The sequence below is a fragment of the Berghia stephanieae genome, chromosome 4 (genome assembly GCF_034508935.2).
Source record: "Berghia stephanieae isolate SIO BIC M18660-M18661 chromosome 4, UCSD_Bste_1.3, whole genome shotgun sequence".
In the NCBI taxonomy this organism is placed as follows: domain Eukaryota; kingdom Metazoa; phylum Mollusca; class Gastropoda; order Nudibranchia; family Aeolidiidae; genus Berghia; species Berghia stephanieae.
Window position 1 is genome coordinate 44145132 of NC_088363.1, and position 25000 is coordinate 44170131.

At 37.9% G+C, this 25000-nt stretch overlaps 1 protein-coding gene across 1 annotated transcript in view; it reads right to left on the reverse strand.

The window, feature by feature from the left end:
• Nucleotides 1-2716: 2716 nt before the first annotated feature.
• The window catches only part of LOC144970643 (gamma-aminobutyric acid receptor subunit beta-like), a 154636-nt gene continuing 132352 nt past the window's right edge, over nt 2717-25000 (reverse strand). Inside the window, exons 4-9 of the mRNA XM_078910472.1 lie at nt 17275-17519; nt 13263-13345; nt 12735-12872; nt 11730-11882; nt 10924-11174; nt 2717-4021 (exon numbers count right to left, since the gene is read on the reverse strand). Of these exons, the coding sequence (XP_078766598.1) occupies nt 3614-4021; nt 10924-11174; nt 11730-11882; nt 12735-12872; nt 13263-13345; nt 17275-17519 (1278 nt within the window). The 3' untranslated portion in view covers nt 2717-3613. The remainder of the gene's footprint in view (nt 4022-10923; nt 11175-11729; nt 11883-12734; nt 12873-13262; nt 13346-17274; nt 17520-25000) is intronic.

Here is a 25000-nt window from a genome sequence, read left to right on the forward strand (position 1 = left end):
ACAACATTGCCATCAGGAAATACAACGGACCAACACACAAAACTATGTGTAATAATGAACGTTTATAGTCTGGTTAATAGAGTTTAGTGAGAATTACTCATAAACGCGGATTGCATAAAGCAATAACAAAGACCTGAGTGACGTCAACTTCATACCATCTATAAATTTTGTGTGTGTTTGAACGATTGATATGGCGTGAAAAAATGGTGTGTATTTTATTTAAACATATATATAGTATGCAGATGACGTCACTCAGGCCTTTGTTATTGATTTTGCCATCCGCGTTGGTGAGTTGTTCTCACTAAACTGTATTAACCAGACTATAAAAGTTCATGGTTACACAGAGTTTGTGTGTTGGTCCGTTATACTTCCGGATGGCAATGTTGTGAACTCCTTGGCCAAGCGCATTCTATCTATATCACCAATACACAAATGACAAATGCCATGTTTACAGACTTGACACTGAACACCCACATACGGAAGTAGCCCCTAAGTTTCACGTCTCCATATTTCAGTCTCCGGTGTCCGGTTGTGCAATATCTTCAATAACTATGTGAAGAGTTGTCATTTAGACAATAAATTAAATCTATAGATAGTTCGAAGATGACGTCACTCAGGTCTTTGTTATTGTTTTTTGCCATCCGCGTTTATGAGTAATGCTCACTGAACTGTATTAACCTGACTATAAACGTTCATGGATACTCACAGTTTTGTGTGTTGGTCCGTTATACTTCCGGATGGCAATGTTATGAGGATCTTCGCCAAGCGCATACTATCTATAGAAGAAACGAAATTGGCGTCACTCAGATTTTTCTAATTGTTTTTTGACAGCCATTTTAAGTGATTAGTTCTCACTAAATTATATCAAACAGACTACAAACGTTAAGTACCCATACTTCTTTTTGTTGGTACGTTGTATCCGGCAGGCGGATGTTGTGAGCATTTTACCTAAATGCATAGCATAATCACACTTAAACAGGTGATAGAAAAATATGCATGGAGTTGTCTGGTGTCTCTATGCAATTCTATCTTCAGTATGTCAAAAATAGTAAGACACTACTCACAAACTGTGGAGTCGTCCAACTATTGTAACCCTGATTGAATGTAACCATGTTGCTTGACATTATCAAAATTGTAAAAAGAAAAAATACATATCAAACTTAACAGACTAACCGGTTAAATTGCATGAGTGGGTTAAACGATTTCCCAGCTATGTCAATAATTCGAGGATATTGTTGTTATGCATTTCGGTACAACACTTACTTGTTCTGCCCGCCAAATCGTACCTCAACACAAATTGGAAAGTGATCTTAAACACCTTTCGTCTGTTACCGGGACTATAGTGAGAACTAATCATCCAACTAACGTCAAAAACCAATAACAAGGAGGCGAATGGTGTCAACTTTCTTCGTCTTTTGGAGAAAATATAGGCCATTCAAATAGGAGCGATCTATATTCATGTTTTTGTTCAACGCAGTCATCGATCACATGATTTGTTGCTGACAAACGATTGGACATTTCTCAATAAATGTAAACACGCTGCTGTGTTTATGAATGTTGTAAACATACCCATCTGTCGAGCTAAACGAAATGGCCAATCGTGATGTTTGATAATATTTCAAAAGCTGTGAACACTTTTCACTATGTGGTTCACTTTGAGCACATTATTGGAATGAGTACATGGATAAGTAATACAGATCATCCCCATTGACGAGTCTATTAGGATATTCTAAAGTGACATTGAAATGTATTTTTGTCTCATTCATTTTCAGTATGAGGATGAGTACATACTTTAAAAATAATGCAGTGCCACTATCATTAAATACAACCCTTAATCCTAGAAGACGGACATAAGTTTTTATTCTGACATGACTCGGTATGTTTTACCGTCTTCATAAGAGCACCAGTCAATGCTTTGTGTTATAGATAGAACGAAGATGACGTCACTCAGGTCTTTGTTATTGTTTTTTGCCATCCACGTTTATGAGTAAATCTCACTAAAATTTATTAACCAGACTATGAAAGTTCATGTTTACACATAGTTTTGTGAGTTTCTTATCCAAACGCACACTACCTTTTGAACCCCAAGGAAGGTACAACCGGATTTAGGAATGGGTAGAATCATGATAAATTAAGAATGTGCGGCGATATGGTCTTGTGGGTTGACACTCCCTTTCGGATCGGAGGGTGCTGGGTTCGAGCCTCGCTCGGCGCATAGTTGAGTCCTTGGAAAAGGCTCTTTTCTCACATTTTATTACCGTTCTCAGGTGTAAAATGAGCCGCTGACAGCTTTGTCTCTATCGAAAAAAAGTGTAATATCGCCTAACAGGCGTCATGTTTTGTTCTACACGTTACGTGTTGCTGTTGGACACTGACCCTTTGTAAAGCGTCTTGAGTACATTTAGTGGATATTGTGCTTTATTAAAAAAGACTCAACATTTTAAATACTGTTCGATAATGGGGCCATTCAACAAAACGGTTCCAGACCGCCATTAACGGTTCCAGAGCGTAATTTATCCTAGGTCATTGTCCGATGACGTGGCGGTCAAAGATCATTGATTTTCACTTAAGTCTACTGGGGTCTGACCTCACTTGCCCTTTATTGGATCTCATTGCTATGCTGACTTCGATTTGCGCATTAGACAGCTCCCTTATCTCTTACCCCCTCCCCCTCCCTTCACCTTTCCTATCCCTCCCTCCCTCCTTCCCTCCCTTCCTACCCTTATCCTTACTCCTAATGCTTCACCCCCTCCCATTTTCCGCCTCTTCCGCTGACCCCCTGCCTCATTATTATGGTAACTACCCCATCTCCTGTGAGGGAGAACAAGGTGATAGAATTGGCGACCTGAGAAAATTGAAACGCGGAGAGAGAGGAGGGGCTGTAAAGTAATGGACAAGACTGAAGGACAATACAGTCGGACCTCATTATACCGACGTGCCTGAGATTGTTGGAAAATGTAAAGTGTATCGAAGTTTTACTGTTTGTTAAAAAGGTGATTTGAAGTCGGGACACTCGGGATTTACAGAAATATGTAGATGCATTTTGGTATTGCAGAAAAATAACGATAGACGAGTGAGCTAAATGACACTAGACCAATACAATCCTCTTGTAACATGTTTCACTCTTCTAGACATCAAGGACTGTCTCACTTATTGTAGATTTTGAGGCTGATAACTTCAACTTCACAACTTTGTGGCTGTGTTTTGTGAAAGAGGGTCTCCATCTGACAACTCGGAACTATCCTGTGCCCTGTGCTTCGTGTTGTTAAAAAGAACGCCGTGTATTTCTTTATTTGGTTGTGTATATGTGTATTTGCTTTAATGTCTTTGTGAATTAGACAGTGCCGGTCAAACCAGCACTTGATGTGTGCACGTGTTAGCAAACCAACACACAGCATCACTTCTCAATGAAGACATTGGTGGTGATGTCTTTCTTGCAGGCCACCTTTGTCTTTTGAGCTGCATGATTGGCTGGTGCTTTGAATTATTCCTCCTTAAGGGTAGATTTTGAACATCGGTTGCTAAGTCATATCCAACACAATAGTCACATTAATTTAAGGTGGTTTGAAATACGATAAATGATTGTGAATGGCGACGGGCTCCAATCCATTTGTCACGTGAGCAGGTAGACAGCCCAATAGCTTGCATTGAAGATAATAAACAGCAAAGGAAATAACAATCTGGCGTATTTGTCTATTGTGTTTACGTCCTGCACACGAGGAATTTTCACTTTCATGTTCTTCGCCTTCTCTCGGAAATTGGAGAGAATTTTGCGCTTGCGCGGCGCGGCGACGTTGTTGCTCGTACGCCGTCTGATGACGGTGGTTGGGATGTACCCGTGAGACGTGGTCACATGGGTTCGTGCGTATGACCTCGGCACGTTTGATGGGACCATACGGAAATTTGGAAGCTCAGAGTTCATTCCGTCCTCCGACTCCAGACTAATGTTCTGAACGTTGTTGCCAGACGAGCCTCCCCCGACCTCTTTCAACTCGACTGCTGTCTCTACTGGTGCGTAGGCCTGAAATGAAAATAGAGAACCAAAAGAATAATTTTTTTAAAAAGAAGCATCTAACAAATTTACAGAATAGGATGTAAGACAATTTCGAGGGTACCTTTTCAGTTGGATCCCAACTGCGGCTATATGGTCTTGTGGTATGACACTCGCTTTCGTATCGGAAGGTCCTGGGTTCAAGCCTCGCTCGGTGCATAGTTGAGCTCTTTACTCACAAACTCTCTCACGGTACTCAGATGTAAAATGAGTACCTGGTCGTTAACAGCGTTGTCTTTGTCCGAAAAGATTTGTAATATCGAGTAACAGGCGTCACGCCACATCCTACATGTTAACTGTTGCTGTTGGTCAGGGATCCCTTGTAAAGTGCTCTGACCACGTTTAGTGGATGCTGCGCTATATAAACGTTCAAGTTAAAATCTCAAGTTATCCCGAGTTTGGCTCTGACATCGCGATCTATTTTTATTCTCTATTTTCGTGTGACACTTCTCCGTACCCTCCATTTCTCTGCATTATTGATATAAGTAACCGCGACACACTTTTTCTGAAATTTATAGCATTTTACTTATCACTGTGACCCGAAGACATTGCATTGTGACGTAATTCTCAATGAAATGTCTATGTATGAGTTAACGAAGTTTACGATCTAAATCAGTTGCTTTTGAATCTTGATACGTGGCTTCCTACAGACTGGGTTGAATAAAGTTTGGAAAAAGTTTTCCTTTCTTGCATTTTTAAAATTCAACTGATTTATCTGCCCTTGCATCATAGATTGACTAGGCCTATCAGCTTGTCAAAAATTATCCCATTCATCTTAAAAACATGGAATAGTCTAAATTACAATACAAAAAAATGCGGGAACTATAAATGCTTTCAAAAATGCCATAGATAGGGAAATGTATTCTTTAAAATCTGATTTTGATTGCTTAAGATAATTTGTTATGATGGTTAATATGTCTGTGTGTGTGTTTGTCTGTGTGTGTGTGTGTGTGTGTGTCGTCATGATTGATGAAATCTTTTCTTTCTTTCTTTTTAAAAATTTTAGATTTTTCTCCGTCTAGCTCTAATCATATCATTTCATGCATCTCTTTTTCATTCAGCATTATGCTTCCAATTCATATTTGTTAACATGTCGATTTGATTTATCTTTACAGAGAGTTTAACGGCCAATTGGTCTGTTTAACCCTCTATTTAATAATCCTTAATTGTTATATTAAAGAAACGAACTCTTGTCATATTTCTGCCGTCATCAATTGTAAACTTAGCGTAATATTTTATTTATCTAAAAGGTCAAACACCCGCACGCAAATTTTAAAAAAATATAAAGACACATCTATAAAGTGCACTTTAAACCATGCTCAATGCGCATCACACTGTTTCATTTATTCTCCAACAGGTCAACGGGAACTGTATTTCCATTTCATACAGTAGCAATCGCCTGTTACGCGTCTGTTTTGTACTAAAACTCTTACAATATCCGTCAATCTCTGTAGTTAGATACTCTTTTACACCTGAGTCGAGTTGATTAACGTGTGTAAAGTGCCTCGCCCGAGAACACAATGTCGGGAACATAATTTTCCACGATCACTGTCACATATCCGGCCATTGATCACGCTTAACATTGCTTGACTTTTGTTCTAAGACGAGACTCCATCTCGCCGAGCCACCATCTTGTCAAAAGCTTATAAATCTAGGATTTATTAAATACCCAGCTTTGAGAATTTTTGACAAAAGATATATATATATATATATATATATATATATATATATATATATATATATATATATATATATATATATATATATATAGGTCATTTTTATCGATTAATAGTTGGACGAATTTTGTGGTCAAAATCTCAAATACGTATTTTGTTTTGTATTTGTTTATTTACTTTTTTTTTTCTTTTTTTTTATTGCAAAGTATGGCGGGAAACAAAATACCTCTCATCAGTTCACGTTATCAAAAGTCTGAGACCAAAAGACCATACTCCCCCCCCCCCCCCCCCCCCTTTTGCGAAACGAAATAGACAGCGCCCCCCCCCCCCTCTCTCTCTCTCTCTTCTCTCTCTTCTCTCTCTCTCTCTCTCTCTTCTCTTCTCTTTCTTCTCTCTCTTTCTCTTCTCTCTCTCTTGCTCTCTCTTTTCTATCTCTCTTCTCTCTCTCTCTCTCTCTCTCTCTCTCTCTCTCTCTCTCGCTTCTATTCTCTCTCGCTCTCTCTTACTTCTCTTCTCTCTCTGGCTCTCTCGCTCTCGCGCTCTCTCTCTCTCTTTTCTACCTCTCTTCTCTCTCTCTATCTCTCTCTCTCTATCTCTCTCTCTCTCTTCTATCTCTTCTCTCTCGCTCGCTCTTGCCTCTCTTCTCTCTCTAGCTCTCTCGCTCTCTCTCTCTCTCTCTCTGGCTCTCTCTCTCTTCTCTCCCTCTCTCTCTCTCTCTCTCTCTTTCTTTTTTTTTCTGTATGAAACTAATCGAGATTAGTTGCAGAAATTCCCTGAAAGATGCTCTGATTGGAATTTGAAACAACTTCAAATATCTAAGGGTGATTTCGTACTCCAAACAAAAAAACTATCGAATTTACATCGGCGTCCAAATAGCCGTGAAATGAGCTCTTCAGTCGTGAGAGGATGAAAAAGAGAAATAAATGTACTCGTAAAGAATCGAATAAGAAAACAACACGAAAAGCGGAAGTGGAAAGAAAATGGAATGATTTGGTTTCGTAGATTTTACCAGTTAACTGACATACTCTGGAAAAAAGCTCGTATTTAAAATTTTGGCCAGAAAACTTGTCCTTCAAATATCGATTGATTTAAACGACCTTAATATTAATCTTGGCAACAAAACAAAAAAACCCACCAAACTCTCAAACCTGGGACTTCGGGTAGTTTTCAAGGTTTGAAAGTTTTATTTTATTTTATTTTATTTTGCCAAGAATAGGATCATTTAAATCTATCGATATTTGAAGGACGAGATTTCTGGCTAAATTTTAAATTACGAGTTTTTCTAAAGTTAAAGGTCACAGTGTTTTACATCAAAGATGTGTAATATCCAATGCCGTAGAGAAGTGTTTGATTGAAATGAACAACTGAAGATGTATCCCGAAGGAAAGAGCTACTCCACGACCGATATAAGATACGGTCATTACAAACAACCTTCTTTGTCAAAGCGTTGAGATCCTAAATTTGATTTTGAACTGGCTACTTCAGAAAACTCTCTTTGCCCAATAAAATCACGGAAAAACTCAATCTTTGATATACAAAATGAAAGAAAATTCCAATATTTCATTTCGAGGGGAAATAAATTGTCTAATGATGTTTACCCCCCCCCCCCCCCAAAGCAAAGATAAAACAAAAGAAAAACAAACAAACAAACAAAAATAAAATAAAACAAAACAAATACAAGCAAAAACAAACCAAGTTGTTCTTCACAGCATTAGGCCCGTGGGGCCGGAGTTTATCCTGGTTTATATAGCGTGAGACGGACAATAGGAATTGCTTATCAGCCCCTTGACATGACGCTATTCTATCGCAAAGTACTTTCCCCCAGATCTAAAACACTGTTGGGTAAACAAGAGGGAGGGGAAGAAAATATATCGACTGCACCTGGGATCGATCACAGTCCCTTCGCGAGTGAAACGAGTGCTTTACCAACTGAATTATCGTGACTACGTATAGATAGAACGAAGATGACGTCACTCAGGCTTTTGTTATTGTTTTTTTAATTTGCCCTCCACGTTTATGAGTACTTCACTGAACTGTATTAACCAGGCTATAAAACTCCATGGTTACATAGTTTTCTGTGTTGGTCCGTTATATTTCCGGATGGCAATGTTATGAGCTTCTTAGCCAAGCGCATACTATCTATATTGAACCAAAGAGCGTGTAGGTAACGATTGTTATGTTACCAAGAGCTCTCACTTCCCGCTTTTGGTGAAGCCACGCATCTTCCGTCTTCTACTCGTATTTTCTTCATTGTATCAGTAAGCCTAGCGCGCTTGATACACGCGGAGCACACCCACCTCGCTGTCTCGCCTGGCACGCGACAATAGCATTGCGGTTAAGAGAAGTGAGAGCTCTTGGTAACTATGTTACCCTACACACTCTTTGATTGAACTGAATTTCAAACAATAAAAAAAAAAGAAAAAAAATTCTTAAAAAATATAAATTCCATTTATTCATCCCATGGGGAAAATTTGTCTCTAGGGTCTATTCCAAGGGAAGACTGGAATAACCCAGGCGTCAGCGTAACATTATTATCACTACAACCTACTGTACCTAGAACTTATGTCTTGTCTTTAAATCGCGTTCCATTCGATGTTTTTCACAAATTTCTTTTTTTTTTTTTGGGGGGGGGGGGGGGAGGGGGGGGGGCATATTGGTAAATATGCAACCGATCATTCACAGCTTGCTGTTCGGATATTAATCGACACATTTGTCCGTTTTAAAAAATGTATTAAAGTACCAAAAAATTCGTCCATTTGGGTCATTGCTGAACGAATGATAGCCCCAATTTCTCTTATTTGACAACGAGTCATATATTCGATTTTACATTGCCGTATTGAGGATATATTTTTCCTTAAATTTAAGGTTGTGTTAACTGTATGTGAATGATAGAATGCAAGCCATATGAGATTCTGTAATTATAAACTATTGTATAAGGCATTTGAAGGATAATTCATATATTAGGCATTTAGTAAGATAAGATAAGATAAGATAAGATAAGATAAGATAAGATAAGATAAGATAAACATAGTCAAGTAAGTATATTTCCAAAACAGTGTGCTTGGTATGGTTTAGTTTGTATTGCAAGTTTCACACAGTTTTCTCTCCAGCTATTCAGAGTGTCTTGATTGGATTCAATAGTCTGATGTCACGTCCGCCCAGCAACGAGCAGCTTGGTTCTAAACAAAGGAAATAGGTACTTTTTTATTCTTCATGCTGGCTAGAACTTTGTCACATGTCATGTGATCAGAATGTATAAAAGCCAAAACGTGATCACATTTATAATGTTTTTCTCCTCTGAATACACTTTTATGCTGGTCGGAAAAAGCATTTCATAAGGGCATCCGCCATTGTTCCGATAGTTTAGAACCAGTTACTAAATTACTATGCTTCATAACGAGGGAAGTGACGTCACGACTGTTGAAGCCTATTTCAATGCATAAAAACATAATGTTACCTGTTGTATTAAATTGTAAAGAAGTATGTATGCATTGTGAAGTAAAATTGTTATGAGATCAAATTATTATAAGATTCACAAATTTATTTCTATTAATGCTTATTATATTTGTTCGCGCAATGTAAACCACTAAAGATTTTCCATTTTGTGGACAATAAAGATTTATTACTATTACTATTCATTACTCTTGCTCTTATTGATTCCAAACGTCCTTCTCATTCTCCTTCTCATCCTCCTTCTCCTTCTCCATCCCCTTCTATCCATCATCTTTATGCGGCTGTGTGGTAAAGTGGTAATACACTCGGCTTCGGATCGGAAGGTCTTTGGTTCGAATCTGAGCGGCGGCGCACAGTTGAGTCCTTTGAGAAAGCTCTTTACTCATGTTCTCTCACAGTTAATTCGGGTGAGAAATGAGTACCTGGCCGTAAACAGCGTTGTTTCTGTCTAGAAACAAAATATCATAATTTAGCCTAATAGGTGTCATGTCTCGTCCTACGTGTTAAGCATTACTACTGGATAGGGATGACTTGTAAAGCTCTTTAAGCAAGTTTAGTAGATATTGTGCTATATCAATGCTTTATTTTTAAATTCCCACTTCTACTTCTACTCCTACATATCATATCATATCATATCATGTAAAGGTTTTTTTTAAAGGCCAACTGCCCTTTGAATATCTTGTGTATGCAAATTTAATCATAATTATATTTGGAATTAATTATTCCTTTATCAATCAATATTTTTAAACAAATATTTGTCTGTAGAAGCAGTAATGGTTCTTTTCATACTTGACACTGTCTCACAGTTTTACAGTTCTTAATAAATATAAAATATTCCCCTAATGCTGGTTGTGTACCTGTCAATACAATTTTAAACCGGTCTCTTCCGGTAAAATTTATACTGGACAATGAAATGAAAAATCAAACAAACAAAAAACCAGCAACAGAGATATGTAGGTCAACCACGTGATAAACTCATTTATTCAAATGAATGATGTATCCCCGAATTCTTCTATATTTAACAGTTTATCCAGTCTTTTCATTTTATTTCACTCATCTACTACTCAACCCCCCCCCCCCCTACTCCTATTCTTCTTATCATATGCGGCTATGTGGTCTAGTGGTAAGACTCTTGCTTTCAGGATTGAATGTTCAGGGTTCGAGTCCAGATCTTAACGGCGCATAGTTGAGTCCTTGGAGAAGACTCTTTCTCACATTCTACGTCTTTAGGTGTAACATGAGTACCTGGCCTTAACAGCGTCGTTGTCTCTTTACGAAATAAAATAAATTAATGTAATATCGCCTAACAGGCATGTCCCTTCCTACATGTTAAGTGTTCCTGTTCGCGAGGGCCCCCTTGTATAGCGCTGTAAGCACTTTTAGTGTATATTGCTCTACTTAAACGCTCAAGTTTACTTTATTACCTCATACTGCCTACTTCCTCTTCTTCTCCTCCTCGTTCATCTCCTTTAACTCCTAGATCTTAGCCCCCTCCCTCCTCTAGACTTTCTTCCTACCTCCCACCTCACCCCTCCATCATATTCGTAACTACGGTTAGCCCTCGAATGTCAGCAGGCATTCCCTAACACCCAATCATTATGTGGAGGCCATTACACTCAATCCACACTTGTTGACTCTCAATGATCCATCGACCCAATTCTCTCCTATTGTCTCCAATAGGTTGAGAAAAAGTAGAAAGAAAATACCGCTCTCAAAAGTTTTTTTTTTGTTTAACAGCCTTACCACAGCTCCTCCGTCCTCTTTCCTCCGCCTCAGGCTGGTGTTCCTCTCCCTCTCCTTCAGCCTCTTCGCCTTCCGCTTGGCTCGGGCCCCCCAGTAGGTGTAGTTGACGGTGGCGTACTCCAGGAGGGCGGCGAACACGAACACGAAGCACATGACCAGATAGATGTCGATGGCCTTGACGTAGGAGATCCGTGGTAAGGATGACCTCACGCCGTTGCTGATGGTGGTCATCGTCAGCACCGTGGTGATGCCTGGGGGGGTGGGGGGTGGGGGTGGGATGGGGTGTTGGGGTAGGGGGGGGGGAGGGGGTGGAGGGATTTGGAGAAATTTATAGTTCGTTGATGATGATGATGATGATGATGATGATGATGATGATGATGATGATGATGATGATGACGACGACGATGGTATCGGTTTTTCTAATCGCGACAATGCTAATAATTATAATAAAAAGTGTATAATCAGCATTTACAAACATACCTCATAGAACCCAACAAAACTTCAAAAGGTAATAAAGATGATGATAGTGATGATTTTCTTCTTTTTAATGACAATCAGTAAGGTGAAAATCCTTATGAAAAAAATGGCGGTTGTTGTTGTAGTTGTTATTATTGTTGTGGCTGTTGTTGTTGTTTTTGTTGTTGTTGTTGTTGTTGATGATGATGATGATGATGATGATGATGATGATGATGATGATGATGATGATGATGATGGTGGTGGTGTTGGTGGTCGTGATGGTGATGATGAGAAGGACAAAGAGGAGGATGAGTAGGAGAATGATGTTAAAGATGGTGATTTATCCTTACCAAGAGCTACCCTTGCCGATGTGGCTTCGTGATTAATCCAGAACGAGACCCAGGACAACATGACAATCAGGATAGAGGGGAGGTAAGTCTGGAAGATGAAGTAACCAATATTCCTCTGCAGCTGGAACACCAGGGACAGACGTTGGTAGTCACCTGGTAATAAAAAATGAAGGAATGAGGTCCAATTTAATAAAAAGATACAATGATGATATTAAGTATCAAAATGGAAGGGAGGTAAGCCTAAAAGAAGAAATCGAAGTACCCAATATTCCTCTTTTGCTAGAACAGACGTTGGTAGTCATCTGGTAAGAAAAAATGAATGAATTCATGAATCTTATTCGATTGGTAAATGCAGATGTTGTTTGAAATCAGGATGGATAATAACTAAATAACATATAAATAAAATTCCCTTTATTCATCCCATAAGGGAAATTTGTCTTCAGGTTTTACTCCAAGGGAAGACTGGAATAACCCGCAGTGCAGCGCCGCAAATTGAGCTAAAGCGAGGTGGCTTGCTCACCAGCTACACAGCGCAGCGGCGGGTGATCGAACTCGGTACCTTTCGGGTTCGAAGCAAAGACCGTACCGCTGAGCCACGCTGCCCCTATCCAATACTCCCTCTGAAGCTGGAATAATAAGAACAAACGATGGAAGTGGGTCCGAAAAAAAATTGTTAATTGTTATGTAAGCTTTAGATTAGTTTACAAGGGGTCCATATCCAACAGCAACACTTGCCAAGGAGGACGATACATGTCGCCTTTTTAGGTGATATTAATATTTTCCCGACAAAGACAAACTGTTAACGAGCAGGTACTCAATTTTAAAATTTAAACACGATGAGAGAATGTAAATAGCCTTTTCAAGCACTCAACTATGCGCCGCTTAGAGCGGAATTCAATCTCTGGTCCTTCTGTACCGAAGGCGAGTGCCATACCACAAGACCACATAGTTAAGTTTGAATGCAATGGAACACAATATGCAAAGAGATAAAAATGAAGGGTTTACCTGTGAGAAGTTCCTCTATTTTGTTAATGGTTTTGTAGTCGGAGATGGAGAACTGTGGGAGGGACACATCCTCCACACCTGTCACGGCACCGCGGTCGTTTAACCAGTATAACATGATGTCTTCTGTAGGGTACCCATCTGTAATGTGTGTGGGGAGGTTGCACAAATATCATTATTTTTACAGTCACCGTCGTTTCGTCATTATTGAGATAATCGTCATTTTTCTTCAAAATAATATCACGGTCATCATCATCATCATCATCCTCATCATCATCATCCTCATCATCATCATCATCATCATCATCATCATCATCATCATCAAAATCATCATCATGCCACACCCCACAAGACCACATAGACGCACAAAATTATTAATTATTAAATTTGGGTTTGTTTTGTGAGTCCAATTTAAAACAAAAATTTAAACCTTACATTTCTGATAATTTACACTATAAAAACCATATTTGATATATAGTTTTTAGACGAAGGTCACACATGTTCATATTGGTTTAAAAACGATTTACTTACAGCTTTCAATCTCCACAGTGCATTCCTGGTGGTCGAGGGGATAGTTGTGGAGGTCCATCATACACGCCAAGGTCGTGGTAAACCTGGGATTCAGGAATACACAAAGGAATAAATAAATCAACAACAAATATGTAAACAAATGAATTTGTTGCTGAATAAAATGATGAATCATTTAACCCTTTCCTTTCCTTTTTTCTAACCATAGGATTATCGTCACATTCGTAACAATAAAATACAATCAACACATTTCATATTCTTATTTCTTTTGTAGAGTCACAAAAACTATGCACTGAGCAAGGCTCGAACCCAGGACCTCCCGATCAGAAAGCGATATTAGATTAATAGGAAAAACTAACAAAACACTTTCATTAATGACTCATGGATACTGACTTACTTCAGGTGCCATCTCTTGGGTAAAGGTCGAGATGAAATGGCGCGCCACTCTTCTCTGTTGCATGCTTTTTGACACTAGTTTATTGTATAGCTTATATTGCCGAATAATATTATGTATAAAGTGTAATTGCTGCCTTGCCTTTTTTGTTTGAGTATGAACAATCTATGTTATGTTGGATGGGTTTGAAGTTTCGGGGAAAACCCTGAAAATGGCTGATAAGGAGGGAGTTTTATCCATCATAAAATGGTGCTAGATTTGAGACAGATAGGGGTCCCGATTGCTCAGTTGGTAGAGCACTCCCTTCACACGAAAATGGTGCAGTCGAGATTTTTTCTGACCCCCTCCCCTGTCCAGCAGGCAGTGATTGGGTAGCTGGGTCTGTTAGATTTAGCATCCTTTCCAAGGGGTAGCAAGCAATTTTTATTTTCCGTTTCACGCTATAGAAACTCCGGCTCCATGCATGGCCTAATGGCTCTGAAGGTCTACTACTACTACTACTACTACTACTACTACTACTACTACTACTACTACTACTACTACTACTACTACTACTACTACTACTACTACTACTACTACTACTTGAGACAAGGCAGTAAAGATCATGGTATTCTAAATCTCCCTATCCTCGTATCATCTCAGAGAGTCGACAGTTGTCTCATCCATCTCTCCAGTTAATGTCCAAAAACTTGTTACATACATTGTCCGTTGTCTAACTCTACTTCTTTTCCCGTCAACATTCCCCAACGAGATCTCTCTTTCACAATATTAATCACTAAAGAGAAAAAATATAACGTAAAAATGTGAAACCTTGGAACGTTTATATTCTGATTCACTCAATTTAGTGGGAACTTATCACCAAAATGGCGGTCTAAAAACAATAACAGTGACGTCAATTTCGTCCTTCGATTAAAGATTGTCTACCATTAGCTGTCAATACACATTAACAAAAGAAGAGAGACAGATAGATAGAAAATTGTCTACCAATCAATGTCAGTACACACCAAGAAAGGAAAATAGACAGAGAGATTGAAGATTAATATATCTGTCAATTTCAATACACATCAACAAAGGAGGATAGACAGATAGATGCAGATATATAAATAAAACGTCTACCAATCAATGTCAATACACGTCGACAAAGGTTGTCTCCCAATCAATGTCAATACACATCAACAAAAGTTGTCTCCCAATCAATGTCAATACACATCAACAAAGGTTGACTCCAAATCAATGTCAATACACAGCAACAAAAATTGTCTCCCAATCAATGTCAATATACATCAACAAAAATTGTCTCACAATCAATGTCAATACACATCAACAAAAGTTGTGTCCCAATCAATGTCAATACACATAAACAAAAGGAAAATAGACAGATAGATAGAAGCATACGTCTCCCCTATAATATGTCACGGATAACAAAAAGAAAGAAATACAATTCATGGATCACTCACATGTGTTCTACATCGACGCTTCTTACAAGGTTCCCCGTCATGTTTTTCTTTCATTAATGTCATTGTTTATCCCTTTCCTGTCTGAAGTCGATTTTACCTTAACATGGCAAAGTATCTTTACATCTTGGAGAGAACAATTACAGCAATGCGACCAAAGCTACAATTAAAACACCCGAATCTCCTTGCTGTTACGGCTCTCTCGGTTGAAAACAGTTATGAGGGATAGATAAATAAAGAGAGAGATAAAAAACTAAGTTATATATAAAGAATATCCTATAAAGAGAACTAGAGGAAGACAGAAAATTACATATTTAAGGGCCAACTCACACCGGAGACTGACTCCGACGACCAGATAATGCTGTCCTCTGCCGTCCTCTGGATAAAGACGTCGGGCACGGACCAAATTACTATAATAAAGAGAAGAGCCGCTAGACCTATCCAAATCAATCTCAAAAAATTTGGATTTACTAGAACATTTATATAGAGCAATATACACTTAACTTGTTCAAATCGCTTTACAAGGGGCCCCGAGCCAACAGCTACACTTAACATTTTAGGACAAGACGTTATAATGCCTGTTAGGCGATATTACATTTTTTTTGCGAACAGAGACAACGCTGTTAACGGCCCGGTACTCATTTTATACATGAGTACGGTGAGAGAATGTGAGTATAGAGCATTTTCGAAGGACTCAGCTATGCGCCCCTCGAACCCAGGATCTTCCGATTCGAAGGCAGGAGTCATACCACTAGACAACGTAGCCGGATTTATAGTCAGAAATAATATGACACCAGTCGCCTGAAAACGGCAATATTATGTCGGTATAATTCAGACGGTTGGAAATTGGATTTGTAGTCAGAAATATTATGACACCCGTCGCCTCAAAACGGGATTATGTTGGAATGAACTCGATGCCAAAATTGGATTGTAACGTTAGGACGATCAGCACTATAAAGGTAACTTATTGTCAGTTTGGGAAAATTGTATTAAATTTCGTCAGTAAAATACACAAAAACTTAATCCCAGTCACATAGATATTTACGACCAATAGATTCCATTTTTAGCTTCTAATTCACGGCAGAATTGTGCAAATTGTGTGACATTTTGAGGTGCTGCTTGGACATAGAGAGCGAGGGCCTTCGGAAAGAAATACCACGATTTTAATATAATGAACTGAAGAAAAAAAAAAGAAAATGAAAAGAACAAGAAAAAAAAAAGAATGAAATAAAGTAGGAAGTAAAGAAAAAAATAAGTAAACGTAGAAGAAAAATCTAAAAACGTGACTGCCCCGCCGTCGCCAAAAATCGAAGAGATAGAGACATCCAATTACTGGTAACCCTGCTTTAACCACGATAGGATCTTGCTTGATTCAAGAGAGCACATGCAGCGCTTATTTGATTTTTTGTTTTTGTTTGTTTGTTTGTTGAAATTGTTGGTTATAAATCAATCCTTGTCGCAGGAGCTCTTACGAAATTCAATGTAAGATGTCTCTCCTCCCCCTTCCTCTCTCTCTCTCTCTCTCTCTCTCTCTCTCTCTCTCTCTCTCTCTCTCTCTCTCTCTCTCTCAGTCTCCCCCTCTGCCTGATTGAAGTAGTTTTGCAAGAAAATTGTAATTCATTTTTTAAAAAATCCCCTCAAAAACGCTATACTCTTTCTTTTTTTTTAATCCCACAGAACATTCTTAAATTAGCCAAATTAATTATGACATTTCTTTTAATTCCTGTAATATGGGACGACTTGGGCCACCAGGGATGACTTGGGCCAATTAGTGTCCTCAAAAACTTTGATTTTTTTTTTGGTTTTGTTTGTTTTGTGTGTCAAAATCTAACAATATTTAAGTAATGTTTTCACTCAATATAAGATTTAGAAGAAGAAAAATGTTTTTGGGCGGCCCAAGTAACCCCTTATTACTTTATAGCCTACATGTTTCGAAAAAAGTATGAGCAGCTAAACGTTTGAACAAAATGGAAAATATGATCCTAGGTTTGCCAGGCTGTCCTGCTTGTAACGTCACAAAACACAAAACACGTACCACACCAATGATCATGCATGCACTGTCCTGTGGTGTCACTCTTTTGGTGACTTCATAACAACGCTAACAGAAAGGCGAGTGGATTACTACAAGAACACAATAGCTTCACTACATAGTCAATCTCCCCCTTACCTCATGCCGTAGACCAGAGATCCATTCCCGTAGAGCTTGACCATCTTGTTCTTCTCCGTGATGTCGTGGAGAAAGGAACTCTTGTCGTTGGCCAGGAATGTGTCCGGGACCCAGATCTTCTCGGCAAAGGCTCCGGTCAAGGTCATGACCTCCAGGGTGGTGTTGTCAATGATGGTGTCGTTGGGAAGAAACTGTAACCGCTCGTCTCGCCAGTACTGGTTCAGGTACATGGTCAGTGTGTAATCCTAGTCGGAGAGAAAATATGTTGTCATTTTTAGATTTATTGGAGATATATTTTCTTAGTTAGATAAAGATCTGAACAAGTGTGTATGAAAGGTGCCAGGCAAAGCAAGAAAGAAAAATAGAAGAAAAACATCTCAAAATATCAGTCTATCTCGACATGGGGATCGAACCTCAGACCTTCTGATTACCGGTAATCAGAAGTTCTGAGGTTCGATTCGCAGTCGAGGTAAACCGATTTTTTGGGATGGCTTTCTTCTGTTTTTCTCTCTTGCTTTGTCTGGCACCTTTCATACACACTTGTTCAGATCTTTATCTTATACTGGTGCCTACTCCTTCATTTCTTAATTTGATTTTACCTAGTTACTTTAGCATTAAATGGATAGTTAAACGCTCTTATACCATTTGGACGGGATGGGCGTCTCTCGAATAGTAATTACCGTTTTGTTAAGCGCATTCATCACGTTTAATTTAGAGATATTGGCGTATATAAAAGCTCACGTATTGTTTTTCCTTTTGGTCTAGGATACTAATATATGACCCAAAGTATCAAAACGGGATTACTTACGTACTTACTTGGTGCTTTATCAGCACATAAGGCTGACACGATGGAACGCCACCTTTCTCGGTTGGGGGCCATTTTTGTATTCATTGGAGGCCATTTAGTATTCGTTGGTGGCCACTTTAGTAATATATCCCCATGACCATCCATTTTGCTCTCGATACTCCTTCTCCAGCTCTCTCAAAACATATAACCCTTATAAGTGAACTTGAAATAGAACAATATACATAAATAGATTGCCAAGACCGCTCTTCCAGTTTGTAAAATATTACCGAAACTGTCATGCGCATATTCATCCGTCTCAACCAGATTACTGGGTCTAAGTCGCTGGTGTTTACCTTGGTTACCTCTTTATTCTCTTTTTTTTTAATTCGGAGGGCTTCCCAATTCTTTTAATGTAGCGGTTGCTATGATAAAATTAGTTATCTCAGTGGTGACGGATGGTTTAAAACTTAAGTAAATCACTCGATTATTTTCTTTAAAAGGTTGATTACGTCAATAATAGCCACTAAACATGCTCAAACCGTTGTAATAAGGATCACTAACCAACAACAAAACGCAACACGGAGAACGAGACATGAAGCCTGTCAGGCGTTGTTACAATTCTTTTCGGACCGAGACAACGCTGGTAACGGTCAGGTACCCATTTTACACCTGATAACGTGAAAGAATGTGAGTGAAGGGCCTTTTTCCAAGGACTCAACTATGGGCCGAACGAGGCTTTCTTTTAAATTTTATGATGTACAAGAGAAATTTGAATAAGAAAAATGTTGCTTGTACAGTAACGAATGTGAAATTTTCCTATAGTTGGTAAGGAGAGGGTTAAGACCTGAATAAAAAACCCAATATTCAGAAATAATAAGTTTTCATCCAGACCCAAGGGCGCATATTTACAAGACAGACAACCGAACCCAAATTGCGTTCAATTATTCATTAGTCTAATGTCAATTATTCTCTATTGGTTTGGTAAGTTTCTTTTTTTTTCCAATACAGCGATGCGACTTCCGTTCTGGCGTACTCTAGAAAAACAAAAAAAAAAAAAAAAAAAACCCAAAAAAACACCCAACACAATTATACATTTTTGGCCATTAAACTCGTATTTCAAATATAGATCAATTTTAATGACGCCATCTTGTCTAAAACTCCCAAATCTGGGACTTAAGGAAGTCTTAGATGAGGTCCCGGGTTTGAGAGTTTTAAACAAGGTTTAGGCCATTTTAATCGATCTATATTTGAAGGAGGAGTTTTCTATCCAAACTTGTAAAAAAATCTAAATGGTTTGGGTTTTTTAGAGTCAGACAGTATAGTAAATTGGTTTAGTGGACTCGATTATGAGTGTTAGGAATTACCGACCCTAATTATATTCTTATTTATTCATTGTTGTATAGGAAAATAATAACTTTTTAGATTGGTTTTAGGATACCTCTTTTTCCATTACAAACCACGCCGATGAGACAACACTGCAATCGGGTTATCAGAGTTGGAAATGATCAACGGAGAGTCAGATCCAATCTTTTTAAGATAATATTTTGTTATAACTCAATTCATGTGTTAACGTTTTCGCAAAAAAGATATATTTATCGTTCTATGGGAAAGAGCAAATTTAGGCCAGATTAATGAGATATAAGAACGATCTACGAACTATCCACGGCTGAAGGAGGTCGTAGGAGAACAATGGCTGCCGCGAGAGATAGCGCATGACTTTTTTGGGGGAAGGGAGATTACTCCGCGAGTCTTTCCAAAAAGCCCTTTACGTAAGGTGGTCCGTTTTTCCCCCCATTCTTCGCTAAGCAAACAGTTTATCTTCTACAAATAACCCGCGGTTAAACAAAAAGTACAAGAGAAACTCCTTTCATCAAAGCTTGTTTCTTTTCTATATTATTCCATCTTTGTCAGTTTTTTTTCACTTCCCCTTTTTTTTTTCTCTCGTTTTCCTTTGCTCTCTATTTCTTCTTTGTCATCTCATATTATCTATTCATCTTTCTATCTATATATCCACCCATCCATCTATCTATCTACCTACCTATATAATTGCATATCTATTTATCTATCTTTGTAGATATATATATATATATATATATATATATATATATATATATATATATATATTATTTAAAATATTTACCACAATGTTTGGGGCAGTCTACATCGATGTTTCATGGAAAATTTTATCTAAAGCAACAGGATACACACCAACATCAAAACAATGTAGCTTATGCCTGGAAGAAAAATATACCATAATCAAACAACCTCATGAAGCCACACTCAACATGAAAAATGAGATCTACGGAACGTGTCCCCATCGGCGCAAATTCCTTTTAATTAACTTCAAACCGGAACCACTTCAAGAAACAACAACAGTCAACAAAACAACTCAGTCCTGAAGATGGCAAATTAAGCCTGAAACATCGATGTAGACTGCCCCAAACATTGTGGTAAATATTTTAAATAATAATTCGCTCCATTACTACATGTCGAGCACTTTTCGTACCATATTTGTATCAAACACGATTCAATATATATATATATATATATATATATATATATATATATATATATATATATATATATATATATATATGTTGTGCTTTTGACGGGACACCAGAGTAATATTGTGGAATCACTCAACTCAGAAGCGTTAAGTGATTAAATGTGAGAGAACATTATGATTACTGAGTATGAGTTAGAGTATATACAAATATATCGCAATGACATTGTAAGTAGGAAAAATAGTATAAATAACTCAAATATGTAAAGTAAGGAACATAGAGTGCATCCTTCTCTAGGCCATGCCAATCCGATATTTGTAAGCACAAATAATATTTTAAACAATAGACTTAATGAATAATAACTAATTAAGCTGTAACTAAAATTAATTAGCTAATAACAAAGGGGAGCAACTCGTTTTTCCTAGTGTAATTCGATGCAAAGTCCATAACACCTCACTGTTTAGCCTGAGAAGTAATTCGAAGGTTCAGGCTAAAGTCGATCGGGGAATTTTCTGTTACGACACGATCTTCTCAGTTGGACACGATCGGATTCACGATTCGATTCTGCTCCGGTGGTAGCTGCATTTGATGATGAACGCTCACAATAATCACCGACAGGATTAGTAACGAAATCGTCCTGTATTTGCTGAAGCAGGTACGTCTTGGTGAGGAACGTTGAAACGTGGTCTTATTTGTTCAGTATGACGCTTCCACGTTGTTCCGTCTCTCTGGAGAGTTACCATGACAAGACGTGGTCCCAACATAAGACCACATTATAGCCGCACTAAGTAAGACTGTGTCCTCTCACCTTGAGACCGGCCGTTCGCAAATTTCTAAACGACACGTTTTTAGACTGACCCATTTTGAGATGGACTTGATTCCTGGCCGCCTAGATCAACGGACATGTCTCTGTATGACTTTTTCCTATGAGGCTACATCAGTGACATTGCTTATTCAGCTCCCATTCCATATGTTGGCACGCTTACCGTGTAAAAATAGAGCTGTTATTGAATCCATCACGCCACAAAAAGCTACAAAATATAAAAGTAACATAAAAAGCACCAAAAATAGGTGGAATTTGCTTTTAGGTAGCCATGACAACCATAGTGTGGCCCATCGAGTAACAATATAACGGTAAACAAAATGTTAAGCACATATTATTCATGAATCCATGTTGAAAGTACTGGCTGTAACGTTTTTCTTTTTCTGTTTAACCCTCTCCCTACCAGCCGGTTTTCAGAATTTTATCCAAACAAAATTTTACACTCACTCTAAGCAAAAATAGATTACGTAATTCAAACAGTAAAGCAACCAATCAATTCTATAATATAAATTATTGTCCAGCAAAATGAGCTCTAAATTACTGTGTCAAGTTTTTAGAGCTGTAACCAAATATTTTCGTTTAATTTTGTGATGTTCATGGTTGCATCGTAGCGAATGTGACGATTTTTCTATGGTTGGTAAGGAGAGTGTTAAAATGTTTTTAAACAGGGAAAGACTATATGGGCACCCCGTATTTCTATTTACACGCATAATTCTTTTAGAAATTGATTGCTTGTTTCGGCCCCAAGATTTGGAATGAACTACCACGTAGTCTCAGGGAGTGCAAGTCTTTACCTGCCTTTAAAAAGAAACTCAAGACACATTTTTACTGTATTTGCTTTTATTGACGCTATGAATCCTTGATTTGGCTATGAATTTATTGCATTGCATTTTTCCCACTGTAAATTGATAATTTATATTGTAAAGTGCCCAGAGCTTGTGTTTTACACGAGAATGAGCGCTGTATAAATGTGTATTTTTATTATTATTATTATTATTATTATTATTATTATTATTATTATTATTATTATTATTATTATTATTATTATTATTATTACTATTATTATTATTATTATTGATAAAGATCGAATGGGGTTTGTATTGTGGGAATAACATAACATACGTCAATGATTATAGTTTTGCATCGAAGATGTACTGGGTTTGCAAGTTCCATCTAAGACATTACCACATCATCCACGCAAAGAGTATATTTTAGTGATGGCAATATGCATCAATGCATTAGCAGGGGAATATAATTGTAATAAAACTAATGATTATTCGTGCGGGAACCTCTCTCGATCAAACGACGGAATGAACACATTTGAACGCTCCACATTAAGAATTCCTGGCTACAGAGAAGGACAGAAGACAGAAAGCAAAGCGGAATGGAAACATATATAATTTTTTTAGGGTTTGGGGTAGTTGGGAAGAATAAGAAGCATTACATCATCAGAAGGTTACTTACCCTTCGTTTAAGAGTAATACTTCCCCCTTCCCCTCCCCCACTCCCCCCTCTTCCCCCCCCCCCCCCCCCCCATTTTTAAAAATCAGTTTGTTTTTTTCATTCATTTCCCCAAAACATTAATTTTGTTGCTGACGTGCTTCTTCATTCTTTTTTTAAATACTTTCCAAGCTTAGGTTGGGGTGGCGGCGGGGTAGAATAGGAAGTATTACTTCATTAAAAGGTTATCCACACTTCTTTTAAGAGTAATACTCCCCTCCCCCCCCCCCCCCCCCCCCCCCCCCCCAAAAAAACAAACAAAAAAACAAACAACTAAAAATCATGTTTTTGTTTTGATCATTTCCCCCCAAAACATTAATTTTGTTGCTGACGCGTTTCTTCATTCTTTTTTAATACTGTCCAAGCGTAGAAGTATTCATTTCCTGGGGCTGTAAAACGAGATTATACCTCGGCCAAGAACGCGTCGCGAGGGGAACTTATTAAGCGTTTTACGAGTCAACTCAGGGATGTATATTATTATTAATATTACGTTTTATGTCTTGTGTAATACGGATGGGGATAATTCCGCCGTCGCAGGACATGACAAAAGATCGCATATCGGTAAATGGATCGAATTGAGTTTTTGATGCGTTAACGATTACGTCCCTGGAATCTAAACGATCGACGAACGACGACGAAGAAAACCGGGATCTGCCCTCAGACGTCGCGTGCTGGAGTTGTTAACGTGTAGGCTCTCAAAAGATATGCAGCATCGGTACCACGGATCTAAGCACCGTGTTAAAGACAGCGTGTGTTTCTGGTCAATAAAGCATGGTTTTTAAAAAAAATCTTTACCTCACATTACACCCCATTCACTGTTGTTTTTTATTTATTTATTTTTGTTGTTATTTATTTATGTTTTTGCTTTTATTTCTGTTTTGTTTTAAAAGCCATCACCATGGACGCGCGGACAATTTGAATCGATCGTGCGAGAGAACTGAAATGAGATGAGATTCTGCACGTCAATTGAAAATGAATGGGAGTGAGTGATCTAAAATTCGCTTTCGCAATACTCGACGCTGTAAGTCATTAACTCACCATTAACACTCTCCTATTATTGAGCCGACCGTGCATTTTTCAATGACTATGGGTTACGCGTCTTTTAGTCAATAGATTAATATTTTTATTATAAAAAGATATACAACTTGATAGGTTAAAAGATGCAAATAGGAGCAAACGATGTTTTTATATTTTAAGTTGTGTTCTTTAATCTAATTTTATTTCTATTTAGTTCTCCCAAAAAAAAAAAAATTTTCTTTTCCAACATGCGACACTTTGTAAAGGGCTTTGAGCACGTTTAGTTGACATTGCGCTATATATATAAAAGGTCAAGTTTTTTCGGGTTTTTTTTTTAATGTTTTTTTTTAAGACGACAAAATCGTCCAGCACAATAGAAAAATGTCTTTTTTAAATGTTGGTCATACTTCAAATAATGATCAATAAAGATAGCTCTCAGATTGTTAAAAATGAGTACATTTGAGATTTCAAAGACGTGACCTGTTGTTCTTATGTCAGTTTGACATGAAGAGTTAGATATATTATCTATTTCCCAAAATGTGACCCGTCGCCTCGAAATGTTATTATGTCGGGGTGTTTTAGATGCTAAAAGTTGAATTTATATCCAAAAAATGAGACTTAGGTTAAGGTTTTACGTTTAATAGAGGGGGATTGAACTCACTTCTATAACTGACAGTGGCTGGATTATCAAATTTCTGGTCATTTAACATGAAAATACCTTTTTGAAATTTGGTCTACCACGACTTAATAACGTTTCTGAACCATCCGACATAATACCGTGTTGTGGCGATGGGGCACAAAAATTATTTTATAGGTTTCTGGGAAAAATTAAAACAAGATAAAAAGGTATTTTGGCATAGTTTGGTAAAATTGCCTGTTGTCCCACGGGGCCATGTTTTATAGGGATTTACTTTATGCTATTCGCCATCGAATACGATTACTTTATGTCGATGTCATTGTTTTCAACGTTTTGTTTGGCGTCAGAGAAAAAACCGTATCGTTTAGCGTATTCGTATCGTCTTGATAACATAATGAGGACGATGATGTCAGCACATTGTTGTGTAGTTTATAAATAGATCATGTGCTAGTAAGGAC